The sequence below is a fragment of the Sebastes umbrosus genome, chromosome 18 (assembly GCF_015220745.1).
Source record: "Sebastes umbrosus isolate fSebUmb1 chromosome 18, fSebUmb1.pri, whole genome shotgun sequence".
Taxonomy (NCBI): Eukaryota; Metazoa; Chordata; class Actinopteri; order Perciformes; family Sebastidae; genus Sebastes; species Sebastes umbrosus.
The window spans coordinates 26,960,205-26,987,772 of NC_051286.1; the positions used below are offsets into that span (position 1 = coordinate 26,960,205).

At 42.7% G+C, this 27,568-nt stretch overlaps 2 protein-coding genes across 4 annotated transcripts in view; one reads left to right on the forward strand and one right to left on the reverse strand.

Annotated features, from left to right (window-relative positions):
- hmbox1b (homeobox containing 1 b) overlaps window positions 1–16,566 on the forward strand; it is a 36,194-nt gene extending 19,628 nt beyond the window's left edge. The window contains exons 4-10 of one of the 3 annotated variants that reach the window (XM_037751498.1): window positions 293–403; window positions 3,259–3,412; window positions 3,674–3,756; window positions 4,304–4,399; window positions 5,792–5,886; window positions 7,465–7,548; window positions 10,113–10,390. In XM_037751498.1, the coding sequence (XP_037607426.1) occupies window positions 293–403; window positions 3,259–3,412; window positions 3,674–3,756; window positions 4,304–4,399; window positions 5,792–5,886; window positions 7,465–7,548; window positions 10,113–10,214 (725 nt within the window). In that variant the 3' untranslated portion in view covers window positions 10,215–10,390. The other 2 variants (XM_037751495.1, XM_037751496.1) reach the window with 2 other exon arrangements.
- A 1,272-nt stretch (window positions 16,567–17,838) lies between these two features.
- The window catches only part of LOC119477419 (kinesin-like protein KIF13B), a 59,572-nt gene continuing 49,842 nt past the window's right edge, over window positions 17,839–27,568 (reverse strand). The window contains 3 exon segments of the mRNA XM_037751512.1: window positions 17,839–18,628; window positions 19,739–21,593; window positions 24,351–24,416. Coding sequence (XP_037607440.1) covers window positions 18,372–18,628; window positions 19,739–21,593; window positions 24,351–24,416 — 2,178 coding nt within the window. The 3' untranslated portion in view covers window positions 17,839–18,371.

The following is a 27,568-nucleotide window of genomic DNA, read 5'->3' on the forward strand; positions in this document are numbered from 1 at the left end:
TTCAGAGGAAGAACCTTTGCTGGACACAAGTCAAATCCTAATTTCTACTTCTATCAAGCGACCAGTAGAAAGGAGTTAAAAGTGCCCCAGCAGTATTTCTGTGGCTCCAGCTTGAAAAAATAAATTCCGATCTAAGGAGAGAGAGAAAACACTCCCCCCCCTCTCCCTCTCTCTCTCTAGTATTCCCTTCTGTCTCTCTTGAATTCTTCCAAGGGTTGTCTACAACAAATTGTGCCGGGGCTTGATGCGAAACACTCTGTTGTTGTAACTCGATGTCTTGGCTGCTTTCCAGGCATCAGCCAGAGCAGGATCTCCCATTGGCTGCTGCAGCACGGCTCCGACCTGAGCGAGCAGAAGAAGAGGGCCTTCTACCGCTGGTACACGCTGGAGAAAACCACGCCAGGTACCATCTCCCTCCTGTGACTCTGTGTGCTTCTGGTTCAGTGTGTTTGTGTATAGCTTATTGAAGGGCTGTGCTTGAAAACGAGACGGATTAAGAGGCGTGCAGCCGACGGCAACAGAGGGCAGACATGTATAGAATCAACACAATATGAATGTGGACAAACAGTAGTCATCAAGACCACGTTTAGACTGAATACTTGGCAAAGCTGTGGTTGAAGAAAAGTTGTGGAGTTTTTAAAGTGTGATGTAAAGATAGCAGCAGAGTTTGCCTCAGTAATCGCTGCATGGGGGGGGAAGGAAGCACAGTAGGAAAACACTCTGCTGCTCTCCTGCCAGCAGCTTCCTGATAGGCTGTTAATGAGACAAGTAGACAACAGTATGTGCTGCAGTGAGATGTGATGTACAGTACATGATGTCTCAGGTTAATGTAACATCTCATATGTTAGCAGAAGGTTCCTGATGTGTGATATGAATCGGAGGCTGAGGGAGGGGAGACGAAGGAAGATAAGGTTGTAACTGGGGCTGTCAATTGATTCAAATATTCAATCGCATCACCGTCCATATTTAATCGCGATCAATTGCAAATTAATCATTTTTTATCTGTTCTAAATGTACCTTAAAGGGGGATTTATTAAGTATTTAATCCTCTTATCAACATGGGAGTGGGCAAATATGCTTCCTTTATGCAAATGTATGTATATATTTATTATTGGAAATCAATTAACAACACAAAACAATGACATATATTGATCCAGAAACCCTCACAAGTACTGCATTTAGCATAAAACAATATGCTCTAATCATAACATAGCAAACTGCAGCCCAACAGGCAACAACAGCTGTCAGTGTGTCAGTGTGCTGACTTGACTATGACTTGCCCCAAACTGCATGTGATTATCATAAAGTGGGCATGTCTGTAAAGGGGAGACTCGTGGGTACCCATAGAACCCATTTACATTCACTGATCTGGAGGTTAGAGGTCAAGGGACCCCCTTTGAAAATGGCCACGCCAGTTTTTCCTCGTCAAAATTTAGAGCAAGTTTGGAGCGTTATTTAACCTCCTTCACACAAGTTTTATAAAAATAACTTTTTTTAAAAATCACATTTGCTCTAATCTGCAATCTGCCTACTCCAGCTTTAATGTAAAAAAAAAAAAAAAAGAAGCCCACCCCTTCATGAAAATGTATGTGTGTATGCACGTCGCCTTCTGCAAATCTCACAATACATTGTGATTATAAACTCGACTGAATAAGTGCTGACAAAGGCCGCGCTGCCTCGTCTCGAATCATGACCACAGCAGAAAAGAAAACCACACAAAAGGTTTAATTTGCACTAAAAACTCATTAAAGCGTCCACATTATACAGCAAGCTAACAAGCTTAGATACATTCTGGGGTCTTCACCCTCAGCATCATAACCTCATCAGACACCGACACTGAACGAGGCCTAACTGGGTCGCCCAGCAACTGTCCAGGTTATCAGAAGTGTATGTGAGCGGGGGGGGGCATCATCAGTGTTCTCTGCAGCAGTGATGGAGGCGTGTGCGCGGTGGGGCCGGGCTGGGCCGAGCTGGGCCGGGCTCAGTCTGCCCATAAATAGCATAGAGCACAGTTTCCACTGCTGTCGGTGTTGGCAGGGCTCCACCGAGGAACATGCCGCAGAGGACGAGGCGTGGGATGTCTGCTGCCTGGCTATAGGTTGACACAGCGCACGTATGCACAGCTGGGAGGGATCCGGAGCCAGCATGGGGGCCGTTGTTTTTACTGTTAACCATTTGCAGCAAGTGTGAATATAAGGTGGTGGAAGACTACACACTCATCTTTTGACTGTCTTTCTCCACAGAAGCAACATTAAAAGTACTTGATCGAGACAAAACTATGGTACACTTTGGTCTCTGCACATGTCAACTCTGATTTTTCAGGACATAGTTTAAAGAAAAAAAGCAGGATGAGGTTTCAGAGCACTCGACTCGAGGCCTCGAGGCCTTGAGTTGGTCACAAAAATGAGAAATTGAGACTTACTAAAAACTTGATTCCCTGAAGACTTGAAACCTTTAAAAGGTACTATGTAACAATTTACATGTATTAATTGTTTTCGTCTTGCCATTGTGTGAACAGATTGTAATGGAACTTAAACCTGGGATCTTCCCCGACTTTCTCAGTTGCATATAACAGCCTACAGACTGATTTCTAGGTACAGGACTCGGGATGGTTTTGCTTAGTATTGTTAGCTGATGCTGATGTGACATTTCAGAAACATCTTGTAGTGTACTGTTTAGCTGTAAAATGAGAAAGTTTGTGACCCGGCAGCAATGCTGAGATCAGTTGAGGAAATACCAAGCACCGCCCACCAGCCGTAGCAAACTTTCGCATTTTACAGCTGAACAGTACACTAAAAGATGATTCTGAGAACATTTGAGGAGAGAAATAGGCATTACAATATTTTATCAGCGCTGTCTAGTTTGACCAGTTGATCGGAGTTTGTGAGTGATTGACAGCTGCCTCCGTTGAATAAACAGCCAATAGGAACGCTCTCTCTCTCTGAAATGAGTTGTGATTGGTCAAAGTCTCCCGTCACGGGCTAGATTTTTTAAAGTCTGACAACAGAGCTATGAGGAGGAGCAGAAGTCTAGTTTTCTCTCAGAACACTTGAATTACAATATGCTGAAAGGTTATTATGGAATTTTTGATGCCCAAAATATTCTGCCTACTGACACTTAAACTGGCACAGTTGGTACTTTCCAAGCCGCAAACACTCCTGCATGTTCCTCAAGGCGGATTATGGTTCCCTGACAAGGTGTATCACATTCACGTGTAACTCACCAGTGATTGTGCTGCCTCTTCCCCATCCCCCCCAGGTGCCACACTGAACATGCGTCCAGCTCCGCTACCTCTGGAGGACATGGAGTGGAGGCAAACCCCGCCCCCCATCACCACCGCCCCGGGGACATTCCGGCTGCGTCGAGGAAGTCGCTTCACTTGGAGGAAAGAGTGCCTGGCCGTGATGGAGAGGTGAGGGGAGAGGAGAGGAAGCAGAGCAGTTAGATTAAAGATGATAAATGGGTGTTTGTTTCATAACTTCTCCGCTTATTTCCACATGGAGTTGAGGGAACATTGCAACCCCGTGCAAGAAAAAACGCCGCAGACAATGACTCTTGTCACAACAGTCTCAATATTGGCTCGGTTTTACCGCATACATAACTCCAGTTTTGTTGACATCGTCCTTGTGTAGTGAAATTAATTTAATCAGTGCGACTCTTGTGCTATTTATAGCTACTTCAACGACAACCAGTACCCAGACGAGGCCAAACGGGAGGAGATAGCAAACGCCTGCAATGCCGTTATTCAGAAGCCAGGTAAACCACAGAAAGCAGGAATGTTTATTATAAGAATAATACATTTTCCATGCATCTTTACATGATATCTTTAAGCATGTTGTGTGTTATAAAAGTGTTACAGAGCAGACTAGATAAACGACGATCAGCAGAAAATCTATCTGCAACAATCTAGCAAAAGAAATGTGAATCAAATGTGAATTACTTGCTGTTGCTCTTGTGTGACTAGGGCACTTTGGATCTAATGTTTTCTTGGACTCAAACTGAATTTCACAGCCCAAAACATCTGTGTCGCATCTGTCTGTGGGATCTCCTTATGCAATGGAATAAACAAGTTATTTCCTTTCAACAGTTATTTATCTCATCTTCAGTTATGAAACAGTCGTGTTTATAAGAGCACAAATTAAAAAGTGGAATTCGCAGCTTGAGGGGAGCAGATGGATAAAGGAAAAAAACAGAAAATGAAATGAAGATTGGAACAGACTGGAAGAAAAGCAATAGAATATCATTGTGAAAGTGACTAAAGTGATACAAGATGCGCTGAGATTGTCGTGTGATTTGTTTGCAGGGAAGAAGCTGTCCGATCTGGAGAGGGTTACCTCCCTGAAAGTTTACAACTGGTTCGCCAACCGCCGCAAAGAGATCAAGAGACGGGCCAACATTGGTAATGTGCCTTTAGGGAGGGTCCACAAATGTCCTTTTAATAACCACAATTATAGCATTTTTTCTCCTTCATTGAATGGCTCATCATTAATTCATTCCATCACTATAATTAGCTCGATGATTGTTAACAAATCACCTGTAATCTGTAATGACCTCTGGCAGAGCATCCCCATAACTGCTGCTGAATTAATCCTCTTGTCACCTGATTTAACCTAAATGCCAATGAGATCAGTAAAATAGAACCTCCATTAACCTGCTAGCCAGAGGACTCAGTAGAGAAGACAACTGGAGCTACTGCAGATATACAGTATCATTTGGCCACGTGCTAACGTGTGGTAATTTCCAACCCTCTACAGCAGTGGTTCCCTGCTGGTTTTCACTGATCAGCCCTGTCAGTTGAGCCGTCATTTTTTCAAATGGACGTTGGTTGGATGGGTTTTATTTATCAATGTTAATTATGTAAAACTGTGTATTTGATACAATATTTTTTTCTCATAGTTTAAATATCCATGTTTAGGTTGGTTTGGTCAAGTTTGCATTTCGTACTCCTACATAATGCTCCGAATATGCACGTTTCAACCATTTATCCATTATGTTTAGCTTTTTCGCCCTTTGCCTTCAAACTAACTATTTCAACTCTTTATCCAATACTTTTAGCTAACTGCTACCATTTATCCATTACTTTCAGCTAACTATTTCAGCCTTTTATCCATTACTTTTAGTTAACTATTTTGTTTATGGATTCCTTGTTAAGCTGGGCGTACACTGTACGATTTAAGTCCGTTTCCGGCACGAATTTTGAGCCGCACAGACCGAATGTCGGCTTCGTTGGGTCTTGTTTGCCATGCAGTGTACAGGGGGGGAGGACCGAGGACCGATTAGCTAACTCCTCCCGACCGGCCGTTGGACAGTCTGATGAATTTCTGACATGAAAACAGTAATCGGAGCGTAGCTATCAAGATAACAATGTAAGCTACAATAGACATAGTAAAACGTAGCTGGCTTTCCTCCCATTCTCTCTGCAAAATGGACAAGCCATACTGTCCACGTCTTCCAAGCCACCTGGAGTCCATATAGGCTGGCATCTCTTTTTTGTTTTTAGACGTCTCAGCAGACAGGATGGCACAGATGATCAAGGCAGCACATTTCTGCCTTGCTAGCATTGTGACCCTTACAGACCTCTGCTAGCTAGCAAACAAACTTTACCTGCTTCAATAGCTTTCAAACAAATCTTTATTGACAACCGTCCACAGCCAGAACGGCCCTCGTAATTTCAGTTTTTTTCCACAATCTTTGCATGTACCCTGGTTGGGAATCACTGCTCACTAGTATGTAATGAGGGATATTATCAGTGATCCATTGTAAATCTAACAATCCATCGTCTTTCTCCAAGAAGCCACAATCCTGGAGAGTCATGGCATAGACGTCCAGAGTCCAGGGGGGCACTCCAACAGCGACGACATCGACGGGAACGACTTCTCAGAGCAGGTAAAGACTTTTTAAGGATCCTAAAAAGACACATAAAAACCAGATTTCAGTTCCAGACAGTACTGTAAAAGACAAAGAAAGAGGTCACTTCTTTGTACGTTACAGCTGCATGTCTTCATTTTGTATGGTACTGTGTCTGATTATTACTTTTTCATTTATACTTTTTTTCCTTTGTTTTTATGGATCAGCCTCTTGCCAACCCTCTACATCTAAGGCTCACTCTGTTCTTGGACAGCGCTCAGTGTTCCAGTCATTAGTCAGATGTGATCATGCATTTGCATGAATTGTTTAGTTGGAATGAAAGACATCAGTCGGACTTAACTAGTTTCCCCTTTCTTTGGTTAAAGTCGTGTTAATAAGTTGGACCCAGTGGTCTCACTGGCACGTTACTGTTCTCAAATTCACACCAAAATACAAATTGCGACATCTGAAACTGCCGTTTTTCCTTCAGGTGAACTATGAATATATAATTTCCCAAATGGAGGAGGCACATAAAGTTCTTTTAGATTTGTGAAGAATTGTCACGCAAAACTGTCGTCCATTAAGGCACATTAAAGCAGCAGTAGGCAGATTGGAGCAAATATTATTATTATATTATATTTATTTTTATAAAACAGTCACTATATCCTGAACTTTATCTCTGAGCAGCTGTCAATCACTCGCGAACTACGATCAAACGGTCAAACTAGGCAGCGCTGATCAAATATGAATCAATATTCTGTTACTGTAATGCCTATTTGCTTAAAATGTTTTCAGAAACATTTTTTTAGTGTACTGTTTAGCTGTAACATGAGAAAGTTTGCCTCCATGCTGAGATCAGTTGAAGAAATACCAAGCACCGCCCACCAGCCGGAGCAAACTTTCTGATTTTACAGCTAAACACTGCACTACAAGATGTTTCTGAAAACATTTCAGGTGAGAAATAGGCATTACAGTAACAGAATATTGATTCATATTTGATCAGCGCTGCCAATAGGAACGCTCTCTCTCTGAAATGACCTGTGATTGGCCAAAGTCTCCCGTCACGTGCTAGATGTTCTAAAGCCTGAAAACAGAGCCATGAGGAGGAGCAGAAGTCTAGTTTTCTCTCAGAAACTACACTACACTAACACTACAATATGATGAAAGATTATTATAGAATTTTTACCCAATGATGCCAAAAACAATTCTGCACACACCCCCCCCACTTTAATTAACAAAAGTCCACTCTTTTCTCCGTTTTTGTTTAACTAATGGAAACTAAGCTGGAGCAATGGAAAGACGCAACGCTGTCATGTTTTTGTGCCGTAGAAACCTACAACTGAATATTGTGTTTCAGTTTAAGCCTTCTAGCTTTACTCTTGATTGCACAACATGCAAACCCTCCTGTCACGTCTAGTCAAGGCTGCTGAAAGGGGAAATGAGCCAGATAAAGTTGACCATTCCAGCAAATGAGTAATGAACACGTGGTTTAACGAGCAGTCTTGTGAACTAGCGACGTGTGAAAGAAGACATGTAATTCTGAATATTTAGAATAATGTCTCTAATTAAACTTGAGTTGTTTTACCTAGCTAAATGGCTACTGTTTATTTCCTCCAGGCATGTGACCTGCCCTATTTCGACAAGAGACCTCTCAGCCGACCTTTTGGCCTTTACCGACTGGAGCCCACCTCGCCAACACAGGTACGTCCACACAGAAGCATGCCAGTATGTTTAACCACATCACTACAGGGGAAAAAGGATCTGGTTCTCTTTAAACCTGGGTCATATTTTCTCAGTTTTTGCCGTCATTCCAATCTACCCTGATCAGCATTTTAGCAAATTATGTTGCCGCATATCTTGGAGGCTGTGGTTGCAGGTAGAGATGTACCGATATCACTTTTATTCAGGCCGAGTACAAGTACTTACATTTGGGTACTCGGCGATACCGAGTACCGATACGAGTACTTCTCTGTGCCAAAAGACCCTCGTTAACAGCCAGCTGGAGGGTGTGAGCGACACACGGCAGGCTGGGGAGTCCCACATACGAGGCGGTGCGCCGCGACCGGCTCTAGGTCGGCTTGGAAAGGCTTGGGGGGAAGGTGCTTCCAAGGGCCGCGGACAAAGTGCTCGCTGTGCCCTCTCTCTCCGCCGTAGAGTGACGGGGCCCCCTGCTCCCGTGCGACTATCAATCGGGGCAGACTGTCCTCAGTGCGCCCCAACCGCGTCGTGCCCCCAGGGCGGGGCTCGGCCCATGTAAAAAGCGCCGGGGGTCTGCGGCGATGTCGGCAACCCAACCGACCCGTCTTAAAAACACGGGCTCAGGAGTCTAACGCACGCCAGAGTCAGAGGGTGCAAGCAAAATCCCTTGGCGCAATGAAAGTGAGGGCCGGCGCGCGCCGGCTGAGGTGGGATCGTTGGGCACACCACCGGCCCGTCTCGCCCGCACCGTGGGGGAGGTGGAGCGTGAGCGCGTGCGATAGGACCAGAAAGATGGTGAAGAGAGGTTAACGTCATGCTGCCGTAAAGTGGTATCGGTGTCGTTTTGCGGGTACGAGTACAAGAGCACAGAATCAGACCCGGTACCCGATACTGGTATCGGTTCATCCCTAGTTGCAGGGAGCAGCGCTCTCCAGTGCAGTCCAAAGAGAAACCAAGGGGAAACTCACAATCAAATCACACAGAGGGTTAAGAGCAGTCCCTTCGCCACAATTACACTCTGATTGCACGTCTTTAAATAGCTCTCAGAATACAGTAATCAGGCAGCATGTCACTTCAAAGTTGATTTGATGCTGTTGCTCACTCATTTTTTCTGGCTCCTCTGACCACAGTTTGTATCATCCAAAATAATTTTCTATCACAAACTCTGCAGTAGATATTGTAAGAATGATTTGCTATTTTTTTTTATTTGCAGTGCCTTGCAGTATCATCGCATTTTTATTTGTTAGAATAACACATCTAATGTGACAATATACTTCTGTGGCCATGAGGAATCATTTGAAAACTGTGTTTTAAAGAGCAGCTCTCATTGCACTGTAAGTCGAGAGGGCTGTTGAGAGTTCAAAACTTTAGCTCTACAGTCACTGTCCAGATCACAATCGATCATTTGCTAAGCCTCGCACCCGTTTGTTAGTGTTGCTTCACCATAGACTGTATATAAAGATGGACAACACGTCTCCACTTCCTCTCACTGTACAAAAGTGAAGCCAAAATATCTCGGTAATGGGAGCTGCCATCTTGAAATTTGGAGCCAGAGTCTGCGCAGTAGCAGCAGCCTTAAAGCTAGAGTGAAGATACCAGTATCATATAAAACTATAAAGCCTAAGGAATCCACTGGTACCAACCATGCTAGCATGTCGGGAAGAACGCTAAATAACGCTCCAAAATTACGCTGAATTTTCGGCGAGGAAAAACTGGCATGGTAATTTTCAAAGGGGTCCCCTTGAAAACTCTGAGATGAACAGAGTGAAAGCTGTATCTTATTACATAAAACAGATGTTGACAAATTGCAGAATTTGCAGTTGGAGGAAAAAAAAGGTAATAAATCACAATATATTGTAATACTCAGCATATCACAAAATGTTTGAAATCGCAATAACATTGTATCGTGATAATGTTGTATGCTAACAAAGGCTGTCAATTGATTAAAATATTTAATCGTGATTAATCACATGATTGTCCGTAGTTAATCCCAAATTAATCTTATCTGTTCAAAATGTACCTTAAAGGGAGATTTGTCAAGTATTTAATACTCTTATCAACATGGGAGTGGACAAATATGCTGCTTTATGCAAATGTCTGTATATATTTATTATTGTAAATCAATTAACAACACAAAACAATGACAGATATTGTCCAGAAACCCTCACAGGTACTGTATTTAGCATAAAACAATATGCTCCAATCATAACATGGCAAACTGCAGCCCAACAGGCAACAACAGCTGTCAGTGTGTCAGTGTGCTGACTTGACTATGACTTGCCCCAAACTGCATGTGATTATCATAAAGTGGTCATGTCTGTAAAGGGGAGACTCGTGGGTACCCATAGAACCCATTTACATTCACATATCTGGAGGTCAGAGGTCAAGGGACCTCTTTGAAAATGGACATGCCAGTTTTTCCTCGCCATTATTTAGCGTAACTTTGTAGCGTTATTTAGCCTCCTTACCGATAGGCTAGTATGACATGGTTGGTACCGATGGATACTTTTTTACAGTTTAATTAATTCCTTACATTTTTTTGCTCTTGTGTTTTTGGTTTTGGAAAGGCTGAAGGAAGACACTACCACTACCACAGCCTCATACACACCACCTCATCATCCAGAAACCCAAAGCTTGACAGGCCTGCTATGCCTGGTTACGGTTGCTAAAGCTATGATCGGAACCTTTGCCGTTCGGGGGAAGGGGGTTTAGCGAACAGTTGGGGTCAGCTGGTCGGCATGACGGCAAAAACAGGAAATATGAGTCCACTTCTCTTTTTGTTTTTTTTTCTCCTGAACTGCACACTGACCACGGTCCCTCGGGTCTTCCCACTTTCCCCCCCCTTCCCGTCTCAGGATGACAGCGCAGCGCACAGCGAGCACCAGGACCCCATCTCCCTGGCCGTGGAGATGGCCGCCGTCAACCACACCATCCTGGCCCTGTCCAGAACCGGAGGGGTCCCCAACGACATCAAGACGGAGTCCCTGGAGGACGAATGAACTGCACGGGGGAAAACGGGGACGGAGGAAACCAACGAGAGTCGAGAGAGAGGAGGAAAGGGAAGGAGGAGTGAAAACGGGGAGCTAAAAAAAAATAAATAATGCTACTTAGTAAATCTTCTGAATCTGTCCCTCAGCCATCCTCTGCCAGCTCTCGGCTTCCCTCCTCCACTCCCTTCCTCCCTCCCCCTCCACAAAGTCCATATAAACAGTAATCACCCACCACCCACCCCAACTTACCCAATATATTGACACAGCTGGAGGAAATGGGTCACTCTGATCTCTATGAAAATGCTACACGGAAAGAAGGAAAAAGGGGGCAATCCAGGCCTTTAACCCCCAAAACGATGGCCCTTGTCTGGGATCTGTGTCTCCCGGGAACCCCACCTCTGTTCCCTGACTACACTCTCTCCTCACAGGATACCTCTCCCCCCCCCCTCTCCAGCCTGGTCGTCTGAGCCGATCCTCAGTCTATCTCACCTCAGCGTCAACCTCAGAATAATAACGTGTACTGTATATATAATATATATATATATATGGTTCTTATGGTTCTCAGTCACACTCTACCTACCTGCATACCCCTCAAAATGATTCATTGTGCAATTCATGGGAGGAGCGGCCTCCAGCCGTCGGCCTGGAGGAAAGACGGACGGACGACGAGGGTTTCCTTCCTCTGCCTCTCTGAAAGGATGATATCAGCAGACAGAACTTGTATCCTCTATAGTTCTCATTCCTACAGTAGGACCTGCTGTTGGATGCAAACCTCTGAAAAGAAAGTAGCCTTAATTTCATACAGACAACTACACCCTTTTGCAGTATACAGCAGGTGTTGGAAGTTTTTTTTCCCTGACAACAAGGAAACTTTTTAGTATGCATATAAAAAGAAAAAATGCCAAAATGAATGTGAAGGTTTATGTCCAACAGCAGCAGCAGTTCCCTCTGATTTTTAGCCCAAACGGCGACTGGATATACAATCATTCTGCCTTGGTATTTAGCTCCCAGTGACACTATCGTTAAGTACTCGAGGCTATGAGAATCAGTTTAGGGTCAATGTGATAATCAAGCAAACTTTAAGCTATCTAATAAGGGGAATCGTGCTTTGTTTTTAAATGTCATCCATGCCAAAGGAAAAAGAAAAAGCTAAGAGGCTAAGCTAAGACCGGTCTGTGTTTTCACGTTCATCCAAAGCAATTTCTACCGACTCCTTCGTAGGTTTGCTTCTCGCCCACAGCGGAGCCTCTTGAGCCAGCGTACGTGGACGCTCGACACTACAGCAGGCCTGTGTCGGTGAAGATATAGGTATTATTAGCAAGCAGGACATAATAATGATAAAATACCCCGAAAGCTATTTACTACTTGTTCTGTGACGCTGCCTCTTTCTAATAGCCTAAAGAATGTGCTTTCAGAAGATTTAGTTTTAAATATCTGTGGTATCAAATTAGACTAAATCCACACTGGAAATGGTTTTAGAATATCAGAACTCCTTATTTCATCTATATAGCCTCAAAGGTAAAAGCACCACTTTGAAGGGAGTCAAAGACATTTAAAGTGATGATATTGGAAATATTTTTTATTTTATTTTCTTTGCCCCGGGGTGGAACTTTTCCAAAACCATCTTTAACTGGAGATCATCGTACTGTTGTAAAGCGGAGACAAAGTGCTGTGCTCTTAAAGGTAAAGGTTTCTTTGGGGGCTCATTAATTGTCAAGTTTTCAGTCTAAGAAATCCTCAAATTTGACCTTTATGCCTTTACACACTAGGGGGCGTGACGAATAACCAACACGAAAATGCAAAATACTCGCCTGCGAGTATTATATGTCTAGGGCTTTTATTGTGAAAGGTAAAAACAGAAGGAGTGGATCTGGTCAAGGTTGAAAGGAGTAATACAGTTTGAAGTCTTGGTTCGGACTACGGAGCCTCCGCGTTGTTGTTTCATAAATGTAGAGCGCTCCAGGGATGACGTATATTTGTAGGTCAACCAGGAAGTTAGCATCGCAGTGGCTCCCTCCACAAAAAGCTAATGGAATTGTTCCATTGGGTTTGGATTATCAGAAGTAAAAAAAACTAACACTTGATGAGTCGGTGTTTAGCATTTAGCCACTTGCCTTTTTTAAGAAATATAAAGGCTTAAAAATTCACGAGTAACCACAGAACTTATTTCAGGCATCTCACTAAAAACCCATTGACTTCCAGACGAGGGAACCGGAAGTGCTAACATGCTAACTCATTTCCTGGTTTACGGACTCATTCCTGTAGCACTCTATAGACACAACTCAACCCGTTCCGCACAACGTGATTGGTTGATGCCTTTTATTCGCGGTGTGAAAGCTAAAAAAAAAAAAATAGTTCGCTGCGTAATATTAGGCATTCTGTGCGAAAGTATTCACGACAAAAAACAACAGTTTGAAAAAATATATTGATGTGCGAATTAATCGCATGAAAAAAACAAATCCCCCGGTGTGTAACAGCCTTTAGGTTGAGGAAGTTAAATCAATAGTTAGATTTTGGGTTGACCACCCCACGCTTAATATGAAGCTAGAGCCAGGAGACCGTTAGCTTAGCTTAGCACGAAGACTGGATACAGCTAGCCTAGCTTGGTCCAAAGGTTAAAAAATCTGCCAACTAGCACCTCTAAAGCTCATTCATTAACCCGTTATATTTCGTCTTATGAAAGCCATACAAACATTTTACTTAAAAAGACAAGTTTTACAGATGGTAACGAGCTGAATTTTCGGGGCAGGCACAGCGACTTCCTGTGACATTTCTTTTTTTAATACTTTTACGGGAGTTATAGCGTGTTAATTAGGAGCTTTTAAAGTGCTAGTAGAAAGATATTTTCACTTTTGGACAGAGCCACGCTATAGCTGTTTTCTCCTGCTTCCAGTCTCTAATGCTAAGCTAAGCTAACTGTCTCCTCCCTGTAGCCAGTCTCTATGCTAAGCTAAGCTAACCGTCTCCTCCTTGTAGCTTCATATTCCGCGTATATGAATGGTATCGATCTTCTCGCCTAACTCGCGGCAAGAAAAGCAAACGAGCATATTTCTCGAAATCTCAAACTACTGCTCTGAGAAGAACCCCCCCGCCTTAGTGATGGTTTTGGAGAACTGGGAAAATATTCTACAAAGCAGGATTAAACAAAGCAGTTAGCCAGGAAACTCCTCATGTAATTCCTCATGTTTGAAATAGTCAAATATGGACTTTAATGATGTATGAAATAATGTGGATCCTGCTTGTAGAATAGCTCCCAGGCCTGGGCTCTCTAGTCTAGTAAAGCTCTATTTAAATCTATCGCTTCAGTGTGATACAGTGACTCAGTACTGGGAACTGTGGTTGAAAAAGAAAGGGTTGAAAGATAAAAACAATATGTATTTATACTCATTTTTTTTATGGTAATGTACAAAAAAGAATGACATATGTTTTGAAATGAAACATGCTTTTATTGTTCAATGAATCATGCCTTTTTTAATTTCTCCTGACTTTATTTTTCCATTATCATTTCTTTCTTTCTTTCTTGTCATCCCTTATTTGACTGAACAACAGTCTCCCTGTGTTCGTGTCTGAGGTCGTAAGCTATTTTGTGAAAGACGAAAAATGATGCACCTTATTTTAAATAAGAATTGCTGTTGACGAAGCTTAAACTGTAACCTCCCTCCCCAGAGCCTTCCTTTTTAAAAATGGCAAACGTCCAATACACTATTACGGGGCTTTTTGTGTGAGAAAACATTTCAGTACGGCTGCTTTCACGCACCATATCAAATGAAATGACGGCCCCGGTTATGTGCTGTTCTGTCCTTGAAATGACGCCACACCAAACTCCATAGTGAAATGTAGTATTTTAATGTTGACCTTCCTCTTGCAAAGTGCACAATAAATATGGCTTCGAGAAATAGTTACTTTTATAATTAACAACTACATTCCGTTATTTATTACTAGATACCGACTCCATTTAGATTTGTATGAAAATACAATAATGAGTTCCTCTTCGGTACGGGCCTGTTCGGTACGGGGCTTTTCAGTTACGGGCCTGTTCGGTATGGGCCTTTTCAGTTACGGGCCTGTTCGTTACAGGCCTGTTCGTCACGGGCCCTTTCGGTACGGCCTGTTCGGAGCGTGCCAATTGGTTGGCCTCCAGTGTTGCTGCTCGCAGCTTTCTCGAGAACCGCTCATCCAAACAGCTTCACACTCCACACTGCGCTTCCTTGGTCCCTGAGCAATACACCCGCCAAGTGTGAAGTCGATCGGATGAACGGTTGTCGAGAAAATTACATCTGTTGTTGAATGTACCGTAGCGAGCAGCGACAAGAGAGCTGTACCCAGCATGCTGTTCGCTGGTGTAACAGTTAACATTGTAGTGAGCGACGTTGAGCTATCTGTTGCTAGCATGCTGTTCACCGGTGTAACTGTTAACATTGTAGCTAGCGACGGAGAGCTCGCTGTACCTAGCATATTGTTCGCCGGTGTATCAGCCACTTCAGGGCGATGCAAGACCCCTCCGCTGCGTGTCAGGGTTTATTTGACAACGACCGGCTCGCTGTACATTATCCCTTCCATATTGTAGCAAGTCCCATAGATCTCAAGAAGTCGCACTCGACGCTGCACTTCCTCGGGTCCTCAGCAATACACCCGCCAAGTGTGAAGTCAATCAGATGAACGGTTGTCGAATAAATCGAAGGACACACAGACAGAGACTCCTTCCATTTTATAGATAGATAAATAATAAAATTGTGTTTGGACTACGTGGTTTGAGTCCAAACACTTACGGAAATGGCGGAGATTGAACCAGGGGACTAACTCACTGTATGTTTGGCTACTGACCCCCCAAAACTCTGACCAAAAACTTAAAGTTTAATTATGAGATGAATTATTCCTTTAAAGGGGACACATGAAACAAAGGTTTTTTTCGGTGCTTGTGCACGTACATTTGGGTATCTGGAGTGTCTACCAACCCACAAACCGCGAAATAACACAACCCATTCAGATTTTGTGGCACTGTTTATTTCTCGCTATCCAATCAGAGCAGACTGGTCGTTTTTTGGGAGGGGGGTTCTTAAAGAGACAGGCGCTACAACGAAGCGTTTCAGACAGAGGGTGAATACAGGTATATTCAGACAGACAGGATGAGAAAAATAAAGTGTTTTTTGAACATTAAATCATGTAAACATGTTCAGGTAGAAACACAAAATACAAGTATGAACCTGAAAATGAGCACGATACATCCCCTTTAAGGCACCTGTGCCAAGTGTATATGTTGATATAACACTTTGAGATTAACAGGCAAACCTTTTTGTCTATGGAGTTTGGTGTGACGTTCTCTCCCCATACAAAGAATATTGTATGTTAGAAATAGTGAAATGCGTGGATTGAAAGGAAAAGAGTGCATTCAGAGATTATTCTCTCACTATAAGACACTGAAATGAACTGCCTTACTGTTTGAGAGATGCCACGGCCCAATTAAGCAAGTACAAGTTTTAATCCAGCAGTATTTTATGTGAGCGTTCAAGCTTGACAGAAATGTTTATGGGATGGAAGAAAGAACCCTCAGGTGCTCAAGAAGATTCTGTGCTTTTTCCAAGAGACAACTGGAAACAGATTAATCTTTATAACATACCTTAATCTGAAACAGGCTTTCCCCCACCCGATGCCGAGCGTTACCCCAGCGGCAGGGTTTTTACTCTGAAAGAGTTGTCCTCTCGTGGTGTGTCAGGGTCAACATGTCTACATGTCCTTCTGTGTCCCCCAGTGCAAACACCATCCACTTCATCCCAATATAGCTCTGATAAAGAGGACTGAATGCTGTTGTATCAATCTCAAATCTAGTTACGTTCAAAATTACTGTATTGCCCATTTCAGAATTTAGTGCCTTTTTTGGACAGTAGACTGTTCTGTAATTAAGATGTAGTATATATACATTTTTTTGTACAGTTTCTTTGTTCATTTTTTTAACTTGTGTTTATTTTAGTATGATATATATATAAATATATATATATATAATGTACAAGAGAATAAAGCTATATCGAAGAGACTTTTTTCTGGGTTTACTTGTTGGTTACAAAGATGCATCACACGTTGGATGACAAGAATGACATTTATTTGATAATATAAAAAGTTGATTTTGCTTTTACATCAATATAATGTCTTCATCTTTAAATAAATAAACATTCAGGCATAGTATAAAATCTTATTTACCAGATAAAAATTAATACGTTCCAACTAACAAAAATCCCTCAAGTATCCCCATGCACACAGTACAACAAAAAAACAAACTGCCACACATCATCTCCATTTAAAACGAAGCCACTTCCAATCTTGACGCACAAAGCTGATTTAAAGATGTTGCAAAATTTCAGTAGCATTTGACAGAAAATGAATGCAAGTTTTGTTTGTTTTTAAAAAAAAAAAAAAGTAGAAGCACACATTCAAGAGCTGGAATAAGCTCCAGTTAAGCAGTTTTCAACCTGTCAATAAGCACAGAATTTGGTGGTATGTCACCGAGGCACATCGACTGAGTAGTAGTCAGAATATTTCAAGGCACGACAATAAAATACCAATAGGTATAAAACAGTTTGTGATACTTTGGAAGTCTATTCAAACATGCAGCTGCATAATGCATTTTGAACAGTATGAAAATATGAGCACATGAATGTGTTTCAACCTCTGGAGTCCCACAGTGTAGGCTACAGTGATCCAGTGAACTTTAGGGTACAGTTAACATGCTTTTCCCAAGCAAGTAGAGCTGGGACGATATACCTATCTCCCGATTCCATACTATCACGATACTTGGGTGCCGATTCCATATGTATTGCGATTTTTAAGTATTGCGATTCAATATAGCGATTTATTGCGATTTTTGTTAACTTTTTTAACACTAGACCTTCTAAGGATTTTATTTTGGAAAATCTCTAAATTTATTCAATAAAAATGTTTGATTTTCAGCACGTATGTAGTCAGAGATGTCCTGAAGTCAAATATATCAGTCATCGTCATCATTTTTTTCCAGCAGCCCAAAAATATAGGAATAAAGACATTTCCCTCACAAATTAGTGGTATTGTTATTATTAATTTATCATTGTGTAAAACCCAAAGTGTTTCCATACTGTATTGGATGTGTAGTGTTTAACACTTTGGATTTAACATGTGAGGATGCAGGTCATATCCACGCAGACCCTCCGTCGTTTTCTACTTTGTCGTTTCGGCTCGCTGCGGTTTGCTTTGGTTTCTGACGGATACGGAACAGATTTGACGTCACGTTACTCAGACTACAACAATAAAAGCGGTAACGTCCTTCTACTTCCGCATGGACTCAAATGAAGCAAATACATTGATTCTGGCATTAAAGAAATCAATTTCAAAATCGTAAAAAAAAAAGGAAAATCGCAATATACAGTATAGGTGAATCGATTTTTTTCCCACCCCTACCGACAAGTGGCATAACGTATTGAATAGAAAAATGTGCTGATTTTGAGAAAAGTCCTTTGATTGTAATCCACGGTTTAAAATGAGATTAATTTCAGAGAAATTGTTATTTGCATCTACATACCTAAAAAATATTCACATTTTCTGATTAAACAATATTTTTCTGTAGTTTTCAATGATTAAGTACATTAGGTCGGATACAGTCCTTTACTAGATGATGAGTGATGAACATCTGATGGACGAGAGGGTTCCCAACAGAGCGTGGACTGAATCGTCTTGTGTCGTCCAAACTTACAGTAAAGGACGAGATACAATGAAGCCTGAAAATGAAACACTGTCGGCACCCTTTTCTGAAAGTTTACCCTATAACCACGTCGACCAGCTGCTGCGTGTCAGAGCACATTCTGTGCCCACTTAGGTGTTCCACGACTTGCGATTCTCTCCTCTGCCGCGGCCGCTCGATGCCCCGCCACCTTCGCCTTTGGCCAGGGCGGTAAGGGCTGCCAGGTTGGGGCTGGATCCAGACAGGTTGGCGCTACGGCGCTTTTGCTGTTGGCGACGCCGCTTCCCGCTGCCGCCGGCCCGGCTCACCCTGCCTGGCCTTACCAGCACGCCGTAACCGGGGTTACAGTGGAAGTAGTGCTTGCCGCCCACTGAACCGTCATTCTTTCCTGGAGACAGACGGAGAAAGGTTTGTTTGAGATTCTGAGTGGTGACAGAATGAAGTATAATGTATGTGAAGAATGCAATAAGGTCAATTAAAGGAACTGTATGTACGTTTTTACACATATAAAACAGGTTCTAACCTAACCTAAAAAATTAGACCTCCCACGACTTTCTGGGTTTCCTCTATCAGCCTGTAGGCTGCTTTTAATGTTAAAAAACCCGGGCCCGTTTTTCCAAAAAAATCCAACGGATGTGACGTTATGCGCACTCACGACACCCTTTACCCTCTTCAGCTCTGCCTCAGGGCTAACAGTGTGCAACCATAGCTAACGTTCGGTTAGAAATGGAGTCCGCTAAGTGCAACAAACGACCACAAAAAAACTCCAAAGTTATATCTTTTGAAGCCCATCTTGTAAAACAGGAATGTGAACGATGTCGGGCGAAAACCAGCGTTGTGGAAGTGTGTGCATGTGGGAAGTGAGTGGTGAAGCAAGAGAGAGAGAGCTGCGGCGAGTGTGTAAGAAAACGAGCGAGCAGCGGAGCAGGAGAGAGTTAGTTTAGCTTTGAGAATATCAAGTGAATGTTCAGTGGAAGTTGCAGTTTGTTCAGAAATAAATGCTGAAGCTCCTCCAGACCAACGGAGGTTTCCTGTGTCTTGTTTCCCTGCTGCTGAGTGGAGTGACGGCGGGGGGGTTAACTCCGGAGCGAGTAATGTTATCGAATCCGGCCCAGGAGACCAAAACTACTGTGTCTTCCCTGTGCCTTCTGACCACGGTCGGGAGGCTGAAGCAGGAAAAGTTCACACTAGGATCAACATCGGCCTTCGATTCACGGAGGGATCTTCGTTTGGTCAGCTAACATTACTGCCAAGCATGTGAAATGTACAGTATAGTGATATTGTGGAATTAGCTGGTTAATGTTGCTAACGTTAATCAACATGATGCCTGTCAATCACATTCAGTGTCGGTAGTGCAAGCACAAGCACAAGCAACAGGACGCTGACTTTCGTTGACTTAACGGTCACAGGTGTCACTGTTAACAAGCAATTTCTGATTCTTATAGAGTCCCTTTTAGATGCATCAAATAGCAACAGGATTGGGTGTTGTCCTACTCACCTGCTGGTACCTCCAGTTCCACACCCACCCAGGTACCCTGTGCAAAATCTGTGGGTCCAACGTAACGGACGGTGCCGCTCTTATTGTTCCCCACGGTCACAAACTCCCCCTCTTTCAACCAGTCGAGAAGAACTGCTGCTGCGTCGCCTTCCTCGGAGTCGGAGATAATTTCCAGGCTTTCCATCGGCACAGAGAGGTTGTTGAGTCCTGTCCCGAGGCTGCTGGCCCGGTCCACCTGCGCAGGCTTATCTTTGTCCTCGTCCACAATGCGCTTAAAGGACTTCAGGTCTGAGGACTTCACTTTCTGGATCTTGAAGGGGTTTGCCGCTGAGTTATCCGGTTTCAAAGGCTGAACGGTGGTCAGAGAAGGAGCTGGGGCTGAGGAGGCTTTCTTTGATGCATTGGCAGGTTGAACTTCATCTGTGGTTGAGGAGGAAGTCGAGATGGAGGTGCCATTTGGGTTTGAGGCCTCAGAAGTGGCTTGTTCTGTGGATGAAGCAAGAAGAACCAAATCTCCAGATGGGGCAGGAGCTGGAACCAACACTTCGGACACAACTGGGACCAGGTTTGGAGCTGGATCTTGAGCACTGTTGATGCTTGTTTGGTCTTGTTCGGGCTGCTGTAGCTGTGGGACAATCATTCCAGACTGACTTTGATCTTCCTGTGCAGGCGGTTGTCTTTCGTAGTGGAGTGACAGTTCAGCTTCTGTCTTGTCCGTGGCAGCTAGCTCGAGTTCTTCTTCCGTCTTGTCTGTGGCAACTAGCTCGAGTTCTTCTTTTGTCTTGTTCGTGGCGGCTAGCTCGAATTCTTCTTCTGTCTTGTCCGTGGCAGCTAGCTCGAGTTCTTCTTCTGTCTCGTCCGTGGCAGCTGGTTTGAGTTCTTCTTCTGTCTTGTCCATGGCAACTAGCTCGAGTTCTTCTTCTGTCTTGTCCGTGGCAGCTAGCTCGAGTTCTTCTTCTGTCTTGTCCGTGGCAGCTAGCTCGAGTTCTTCTTCTGTCTCGTCCGTGGCAGCTAGTTCGAGTTCTTCTTCTGTCTCGTCCGTGGCAGCTAGCTCGAGTTCTTCTTCTGTCTCGTCCGTGGCAGCTAGCTTGAGTTCTTCTTCTGTCTCGTCCGTGGCAGCTAGCTCGAGTTCTTCTACTGTCTTGTCCGTGACAGCTAGCTCGAGTTCTTCTTCTGTCTTGTCTGTGGCAGCTAGCTCGAGTTCAACCGTGAGAGGGGTTTCTGGTCTTGAGTGGTCTGTTTGTGAAAATTCGGTCTGTTTGGTTTCATTGTCTTGTACTAAAAGTGGATCTTTAAGTTGCTCCGAATTGTTTAATTGTTCCGACCCAATAGGGTCAATTGTTGAGTCTTGCTTTTGTTTGGTCTGGCATAGTAAGTCTGATTCCACAATTGAATCAGGCTCTTCTTTCTCCTTCAACTGGACTGACGGAGCTTCTTGTTGACTCAGGTTAGAATCTGATGGAGTATCGTCTGGTTTGGACGGTGGCGAGTGAGTCCTCTCTTCCGCTGCCTTATCGTCCAAAACCAGCAATGACTCCTGAGGCTCCGATTGGTCCACAAGAAAAGACTCGGGATAAGCGTCAGATTGTGTCACTTTAATGTTTTCTTCCTCTTCGTCTGGCACCACCTCAAAGCCGTTGGTTCTGCTGCCGGATGACGGAGGCAGGTCCCAGCTCAGTGTGTAGACGTCTGACAGCGTTGCTGTAGATATGCAGGTCGACATGTATCCGCTCGACGCTTCGCTCACCGGGCTGGACGCGGAGCCTTCTGTCTCCGGGATGATTCGCGGTGGGAGGGGCACGGATCTGGGGCTCTCTGTTTGGAGGACGGGAGGAATGATTTCCTCAATGGGAACCTAAGAGGGAAACCATGGCAACGAATGTATTAGTGACTCAAAAAGCAAAAGGCTGAGTCTAAAATGTTGTCAGTTTCCAAAGTCTTAATTCTAAGTTACTGGACTATTGTTTATTGTTCTAAGTCAGAGAGTTCATTTCATGTTTGAATGCCCTTCAACCTGTACCTGATTTTATGGCCACATGGGCGTTGCAAAAACAAAAGTTTAAAGACAACATTGAAATCACCTTATAAAGTTGATAGGGGCAACTTGTTAGCGAACAGTTGTTCATTTACACATCCAGCAGATAACAAGAAACATTAGCATTTATTTGGAGTAGTGTCCACCCGGCAAATATTTTGACTTCTGAGGGCAATGTCTGGCTCTTTAGCTGTTAAACACTCTAATATGTTCACCAGCTAGTTGCGAACTGTATCTGTCTGCTGGTCATGTAGTGTACGGACGATTTATCCAAGCCTTTTTCACTGTAAAAAAAAAAAAAAAACCTTGATGAGAGCCAAAAGAGTGAACCAAAATGGTAAAGTTGTAAGACGTAAAACCAAAACAATGTGCTGAAAGATGCTAAAAACATCAATTCAGCTTAGGAATGTAAGAAAATATCAATACACACGAGTATCACAGTATTATGTTGTGCGATACTGTATCGATTCTCTAAAACACTATCGATTTTAATTAACCTCTTAAAATTGCGATGGCTCGCCGTCCGGCCCGGCCACAATTTGATCTTTCGGAGGTTATAATAAATAATAAAAAAAGATTGTACCGGGCTCAGTTTTAAAGCTAGAGTGAAGCGACTGGCATCATATACAACTAGGGAGAATCCATCGGTACCGACCGTGTCACGGCAGCGTGTTGCGAAGGAGGCTAAATGACGCTACAAACTTGCGCTAAATTTTGCCGAGAAAAAACTGTCATGGCCATTTTCAAAGGGGTCCCTTGACCTCTGACCTCCAGATATGTGAATGTAAATGGGTTCCATGGGTACCCACGAGTCTCCCCTTTACAGACATGCCCACTTTATGATAATCACATGCAGTTTGGGGCAAAAACCATGCAGTATAAATGTGTTATTTTTGCCTATTCTAAAATGGTGTATTTAAAGTGTGTTCTTTATACTACGACAGTTTTCCTAAAATTCAATTTAAAAAAAATCGCAATATATTGAATCGTTATCCCAGTATCATGATGGGTATCGTATCAGCAGATTCTTGCCAACACACAGCCCTAATACAGCTGAGAGTTTGGTGATAATTCTTTATGGGTTCATCATTAAAAGTCTTTTGATCCATTGTTAATATAAAAATGTTGATTAGCAGCTTTAAAATCTGCACCAACCTGTACAGACCAACATAACGCCATACATAGCAGGGAGTCTGATTAAAACAAATCAGTGGTTGTTCCCGTTTGTTTCCGACTGATTCTCCACGTTATTACATGACAAAACAGGAAACAAAAAAGAACACAGGCAACCCCCACTCCTATAAACCCCATGCAGGCTCTCATTGAAATCAGAAGGACATATTATAAGAAGAAAATAAAATCATAATGAAAGTAGTATCATTTTATCGGTTCTTCAACTTTAAGTCTTATAAACTGACTGATTTTTGCACCATCCATTCTTGCAACAGATAGATCCGGAGTCATTTTGTTTGAGAAAAGTGTGTTGTAATGAAAGTGGAGTTTTTTTGGATTCAATCGTTCGTGCTGGGTAAATACGCTTTTTCCAAGATGACAAATGCATGGTATGGCCACACCCAGCGAGTCAGATAATGAAGGATAGTTAACGTCCCTGCATTCCCATGTACATATACTGTAGATTAGGGGGGTAAATCACTATTTTCATCACAATACAATATTATATTGATTCTTTGTGCAACGATACAGTATTTGCTGATATCACAAAGTCTGTCACGATACAATTTTGATTTGATTCAATTCAGGGGCCTGCGGGCGATATGAGACAATATCACATTCCCATTTAACACAATCAGTTATATTTTTATCCACTCACAAAAAGCAAATAAAATATGGTTTGACAGTTTTATTACTGGGCTCTGACGGAAGGGGGAATTTAAAAATAAAGGCGTATCTTAAAGGTCCCATATCGTAAAAAGTGAAATTTTCATGTCTTTTATATCATAAAGCTGGTTTAAGTGCTTTATAAATACTGTTAAACTATCAAAATTCTCAATATACGGAGAAATACACACAGCCCGTATTCAGAAATTGTGCGTTTGAAACAAGCCGTTAGGATTTCTGTCCATTTGTGATGTCACAAATATACAATATATATAGATCATCACACGGTTTTAAACGTAAACATTCTAAATGTCTCCCAGTTTATTTCTTGTTGCAGTGTATGTGAACGACATCAGCTGACAGGAAGTAAACATGGACCCAAGCTGTTGCCTAGCAATGCAATTCCGTTGCAATTCTGTTGAAATGCACTAAAACGGAGCGTTTCAGACAGAGGGTAAATACAGGTATATTCAGACAGACAGTATGAGGAAAATAATGTGTTTTTTGAACATTAAAGCATGTAAACATGTTCTAGTAGAAACACAAAATACAAGCATGAACCTGAAAATGAGCACGATATGGGACCTTTAAAGATGACAATATATATCAATGTTTTCACTTTGCATTGATTATACTGGATCGTTGGTCATTGTATCGATATATCACGCAGATGGATGGATCATTTACACCCTTAATATAGATACCCATAACACCATGGGGGGGGCTTGGAGAACTTACTGGCTGCTGACGTTTGCTCAAGCCCTCTTCGACACTGGCCGACTGCACCATGATGCGAGGCAAACTCTGCGACAGGAAGAGGGAATTTAAAAGATGTTCAGTTAATGACATTTCAGAATAAAACAATCTGAAATCTGTAAATTAGCAACGAAAGCTTGTCGAGCACATTTTCAAGATGTAATCACGGGCAAGTCGGTGTCGTTTCAGGTCCGGTTCCACCTGGAGATTAGATATTAATATAAGCCTGTAGATTTCCAAACCTGTTCATTATACACATGAAGTGATGATTAGCTGCTGTGAGGGGAATTAGAAAGCTCAGGCGTCAGCGTGACGGTGCGACAGAAAACGGAGCCTGTGGGGGGAAAAAGTTAATCTACGATTGTAAAAGAAGATGACAGATACTGTGGGCTGAACATCACGCTGTACTGCTCTCTCTGCCAGCCTCACAGAATACTGAACTAGGAGAACTAACTAGGCCAGTTGGCCATCTGTCACAATGTGTTAGGACATGTGTCAGTTTAGTACATGGATATATCAGAAAGTAGAACATCTATCGTAACGACCAGCAGTCATGGATGTGTTGATATGAGACGCAGAAAGTGCAATAAAAATATTTGTTCATCAGATCACTCAGACAGATAATCAGGATTAAACTGATAAAACAATCAGGGTAATTGCACCATAATTATAATTGCACCCATAATCATTTATCCCTATTCAGTGTTCTAGTTTAACACTCCATATGATCTGTCAGCTGATTCAACAGTGTGTGTGTGTGATTTGCTTCTAAACATCTTTTTGAAGGAGGGTCTTATATCTCGAGATATTTTCAAATGTTTTTAATGAATCAAGACAATTGTTCGACAGTGTGCTTAACAGCCGCAGGATATTAATCAGGATGATTGTTTGACTCTCGTAGATCACTCGGAGGGGAATTAACACTCTCATTCTTCAAACTCTGATCATCAAAATGAAGAGGTTTTGATTCGGGTCTCTTTGTACTTTGAGCAGAACAAACAACCTACACGGACAATATGTCTACCGCCAGAGATCATGTCGAACACATCTATCCTATCCTTCTCTGGCTCGGGACGGTAAACCTGCAAGTCAACAGAAAACACATCAGGCTGCCTCTTATGTAATCACTTTAGGGCTGTCAAAGTTAATGAGGTTTTTTTAGGTTTGTAGCGGGCTCAGTTTTAAAGCAAGAGTGAAGATACTGGCATCATATGAAACTAGAAAAACCTAAAGAATGTCATACTGGTCTTATACTAGCTTGTCGGAGGCTAAATAATGCTACAAAGTTAGGCTAAATTTTGGCGAGGAAAAACTGGCATTGCCATTTTTTAAAGGGGTCCCTTGACCTCTGACCTCCAGATATGTGAATGTAAATGGTGTAAACGAGTCTTCCCTTTACAGACATGCCACTTTATGATAATCACATGCAATTTGGGTCAAAAACCATGCAGTATAAATGTGTTATTTTTGCTAAAATTACTAAAATGGTGTGTGTGAATATTTCTGCATACTGGGGTCCCAAAAGAGTCTTGGAATTATATAAATTGGGTATCACTGTAAAGCTGAGACTCTTGTGGATCCAATGAGCCCAACTGTATTCATGTGTGATGTTGTTAGTCCCCATAGGAGACATTTCATTGTAGTGAGACCATTTGACCTCTCTGTATAAAATGACCTCTGGTGACCTCTAGGATAATCACAGCCTCATGAAACTGTAGAGCCACAAACTAGAGACCTAGAGCATTCAGAGGATGGATGGATCAGACTAGAGACCTAGAGCATTCAGAGGATGGATGGATCAAACTAGAGACCTAGAGCATTCAGAGGATGGATGGATCAAACTAGAGACCTAGGGCATTCAGAGGATGGATGGATCAGACTAGAGACCTAGAGCATTCAGAGGATGGATGGATCAGACTAGAGACCTAGAGCATTCAGAGGATGGATGGATCAGACTAGAGACCTAGAGCATTCAGAGGATGGATGGATCAAACTAGAGACCTAGAGCATTCAGAGGATGGATGGATCAAACTAGAGACCTAGAGCATTCAGAGGATGGATGGATCAGACTAGAGACCTAGAGCATTCAGAGGATGGATGGATCAGACTAGAGTCCTAGAGCATTCAGAGGATGGATGGATCAAACTAGAGACCTAGAGCATTCAGAGGATGGATGGCTTTCCTAGCTAGATTGACAATAAGGGGGTTTCTGAGCAGTTTACACAACAGGAAGTGCTCGCCATCCAGTCGCCGAAAAATGGAATTCTTGCAGAAATCTCCAAAGGTCAAACGTTTTTGAAACCAAATCAAGGCATGGCTTTTTCTATGGTGTTCCTCAAGGTCTTGGTGTCTTAATGTGGTATTTTGGAGGAATTATTGATCATTTTTATCAATTCTCCAGTGGTAAATTTTTTTTAAATTTTGCACCAAATCTGTGTAACAAATGGTATCAACCCAAAAATTAGATTTATGACTAGAACAACTTGACAGACAGTGCAGAGCATTATCTCAAGTTAATCTCCAGGTTCTCAGCTTTCAGATGATGTACACCACTTCTATGTGACATCTACTGTTGACCTGCTATCTCCCCCTAAAGACCACTTGGACCCCCGTAAAAAAGACTAACTGGTCTCTTGTGGGTCTCAGAGGGTTAAAAAGATGAATCAAGAAATGTAGCCAGCACATAAAAACACTGTTTATCTACCAGTCTTTTGGGGATATGTCCAAATCAAGTGTCAAGTCATCATAGGCAATCTATCCACTGTACTGATTGTTTTTCAGCAAGGTGTTTATATCGGGGGTTACGATAACCACTCATCCAATTTACGAACACCTCAACAGCCTGCTACTATTTGCAAAACTGAAGGCTTTTTGTTTCTGTTTTGACCCTTCTAAACATCTGTGGCAGGCACGGTGGAGTGCAGCACTAATTACGGCAACGGCCTCAAACAATGCACCAACAAGGCCTGACGGGTTTCCATTCCACCCCAAAACACCACGCTGCATTATTTCCCTGATTAGCTTCCCTCCGCGGCTCAAGGTGCTAATCAGCGGAATCACATGCTGTAGTGTTGAAAAAGAGCTGCAGACTCCCGGGTCTCGATGGCACATGATTGGAGATCAGCGGATGCGGAGGCGGTGAGGGCGTCAAGACGATGAGGTTCACCTGCTCGTAATTAACCCTCCTCTCTACACCCAGT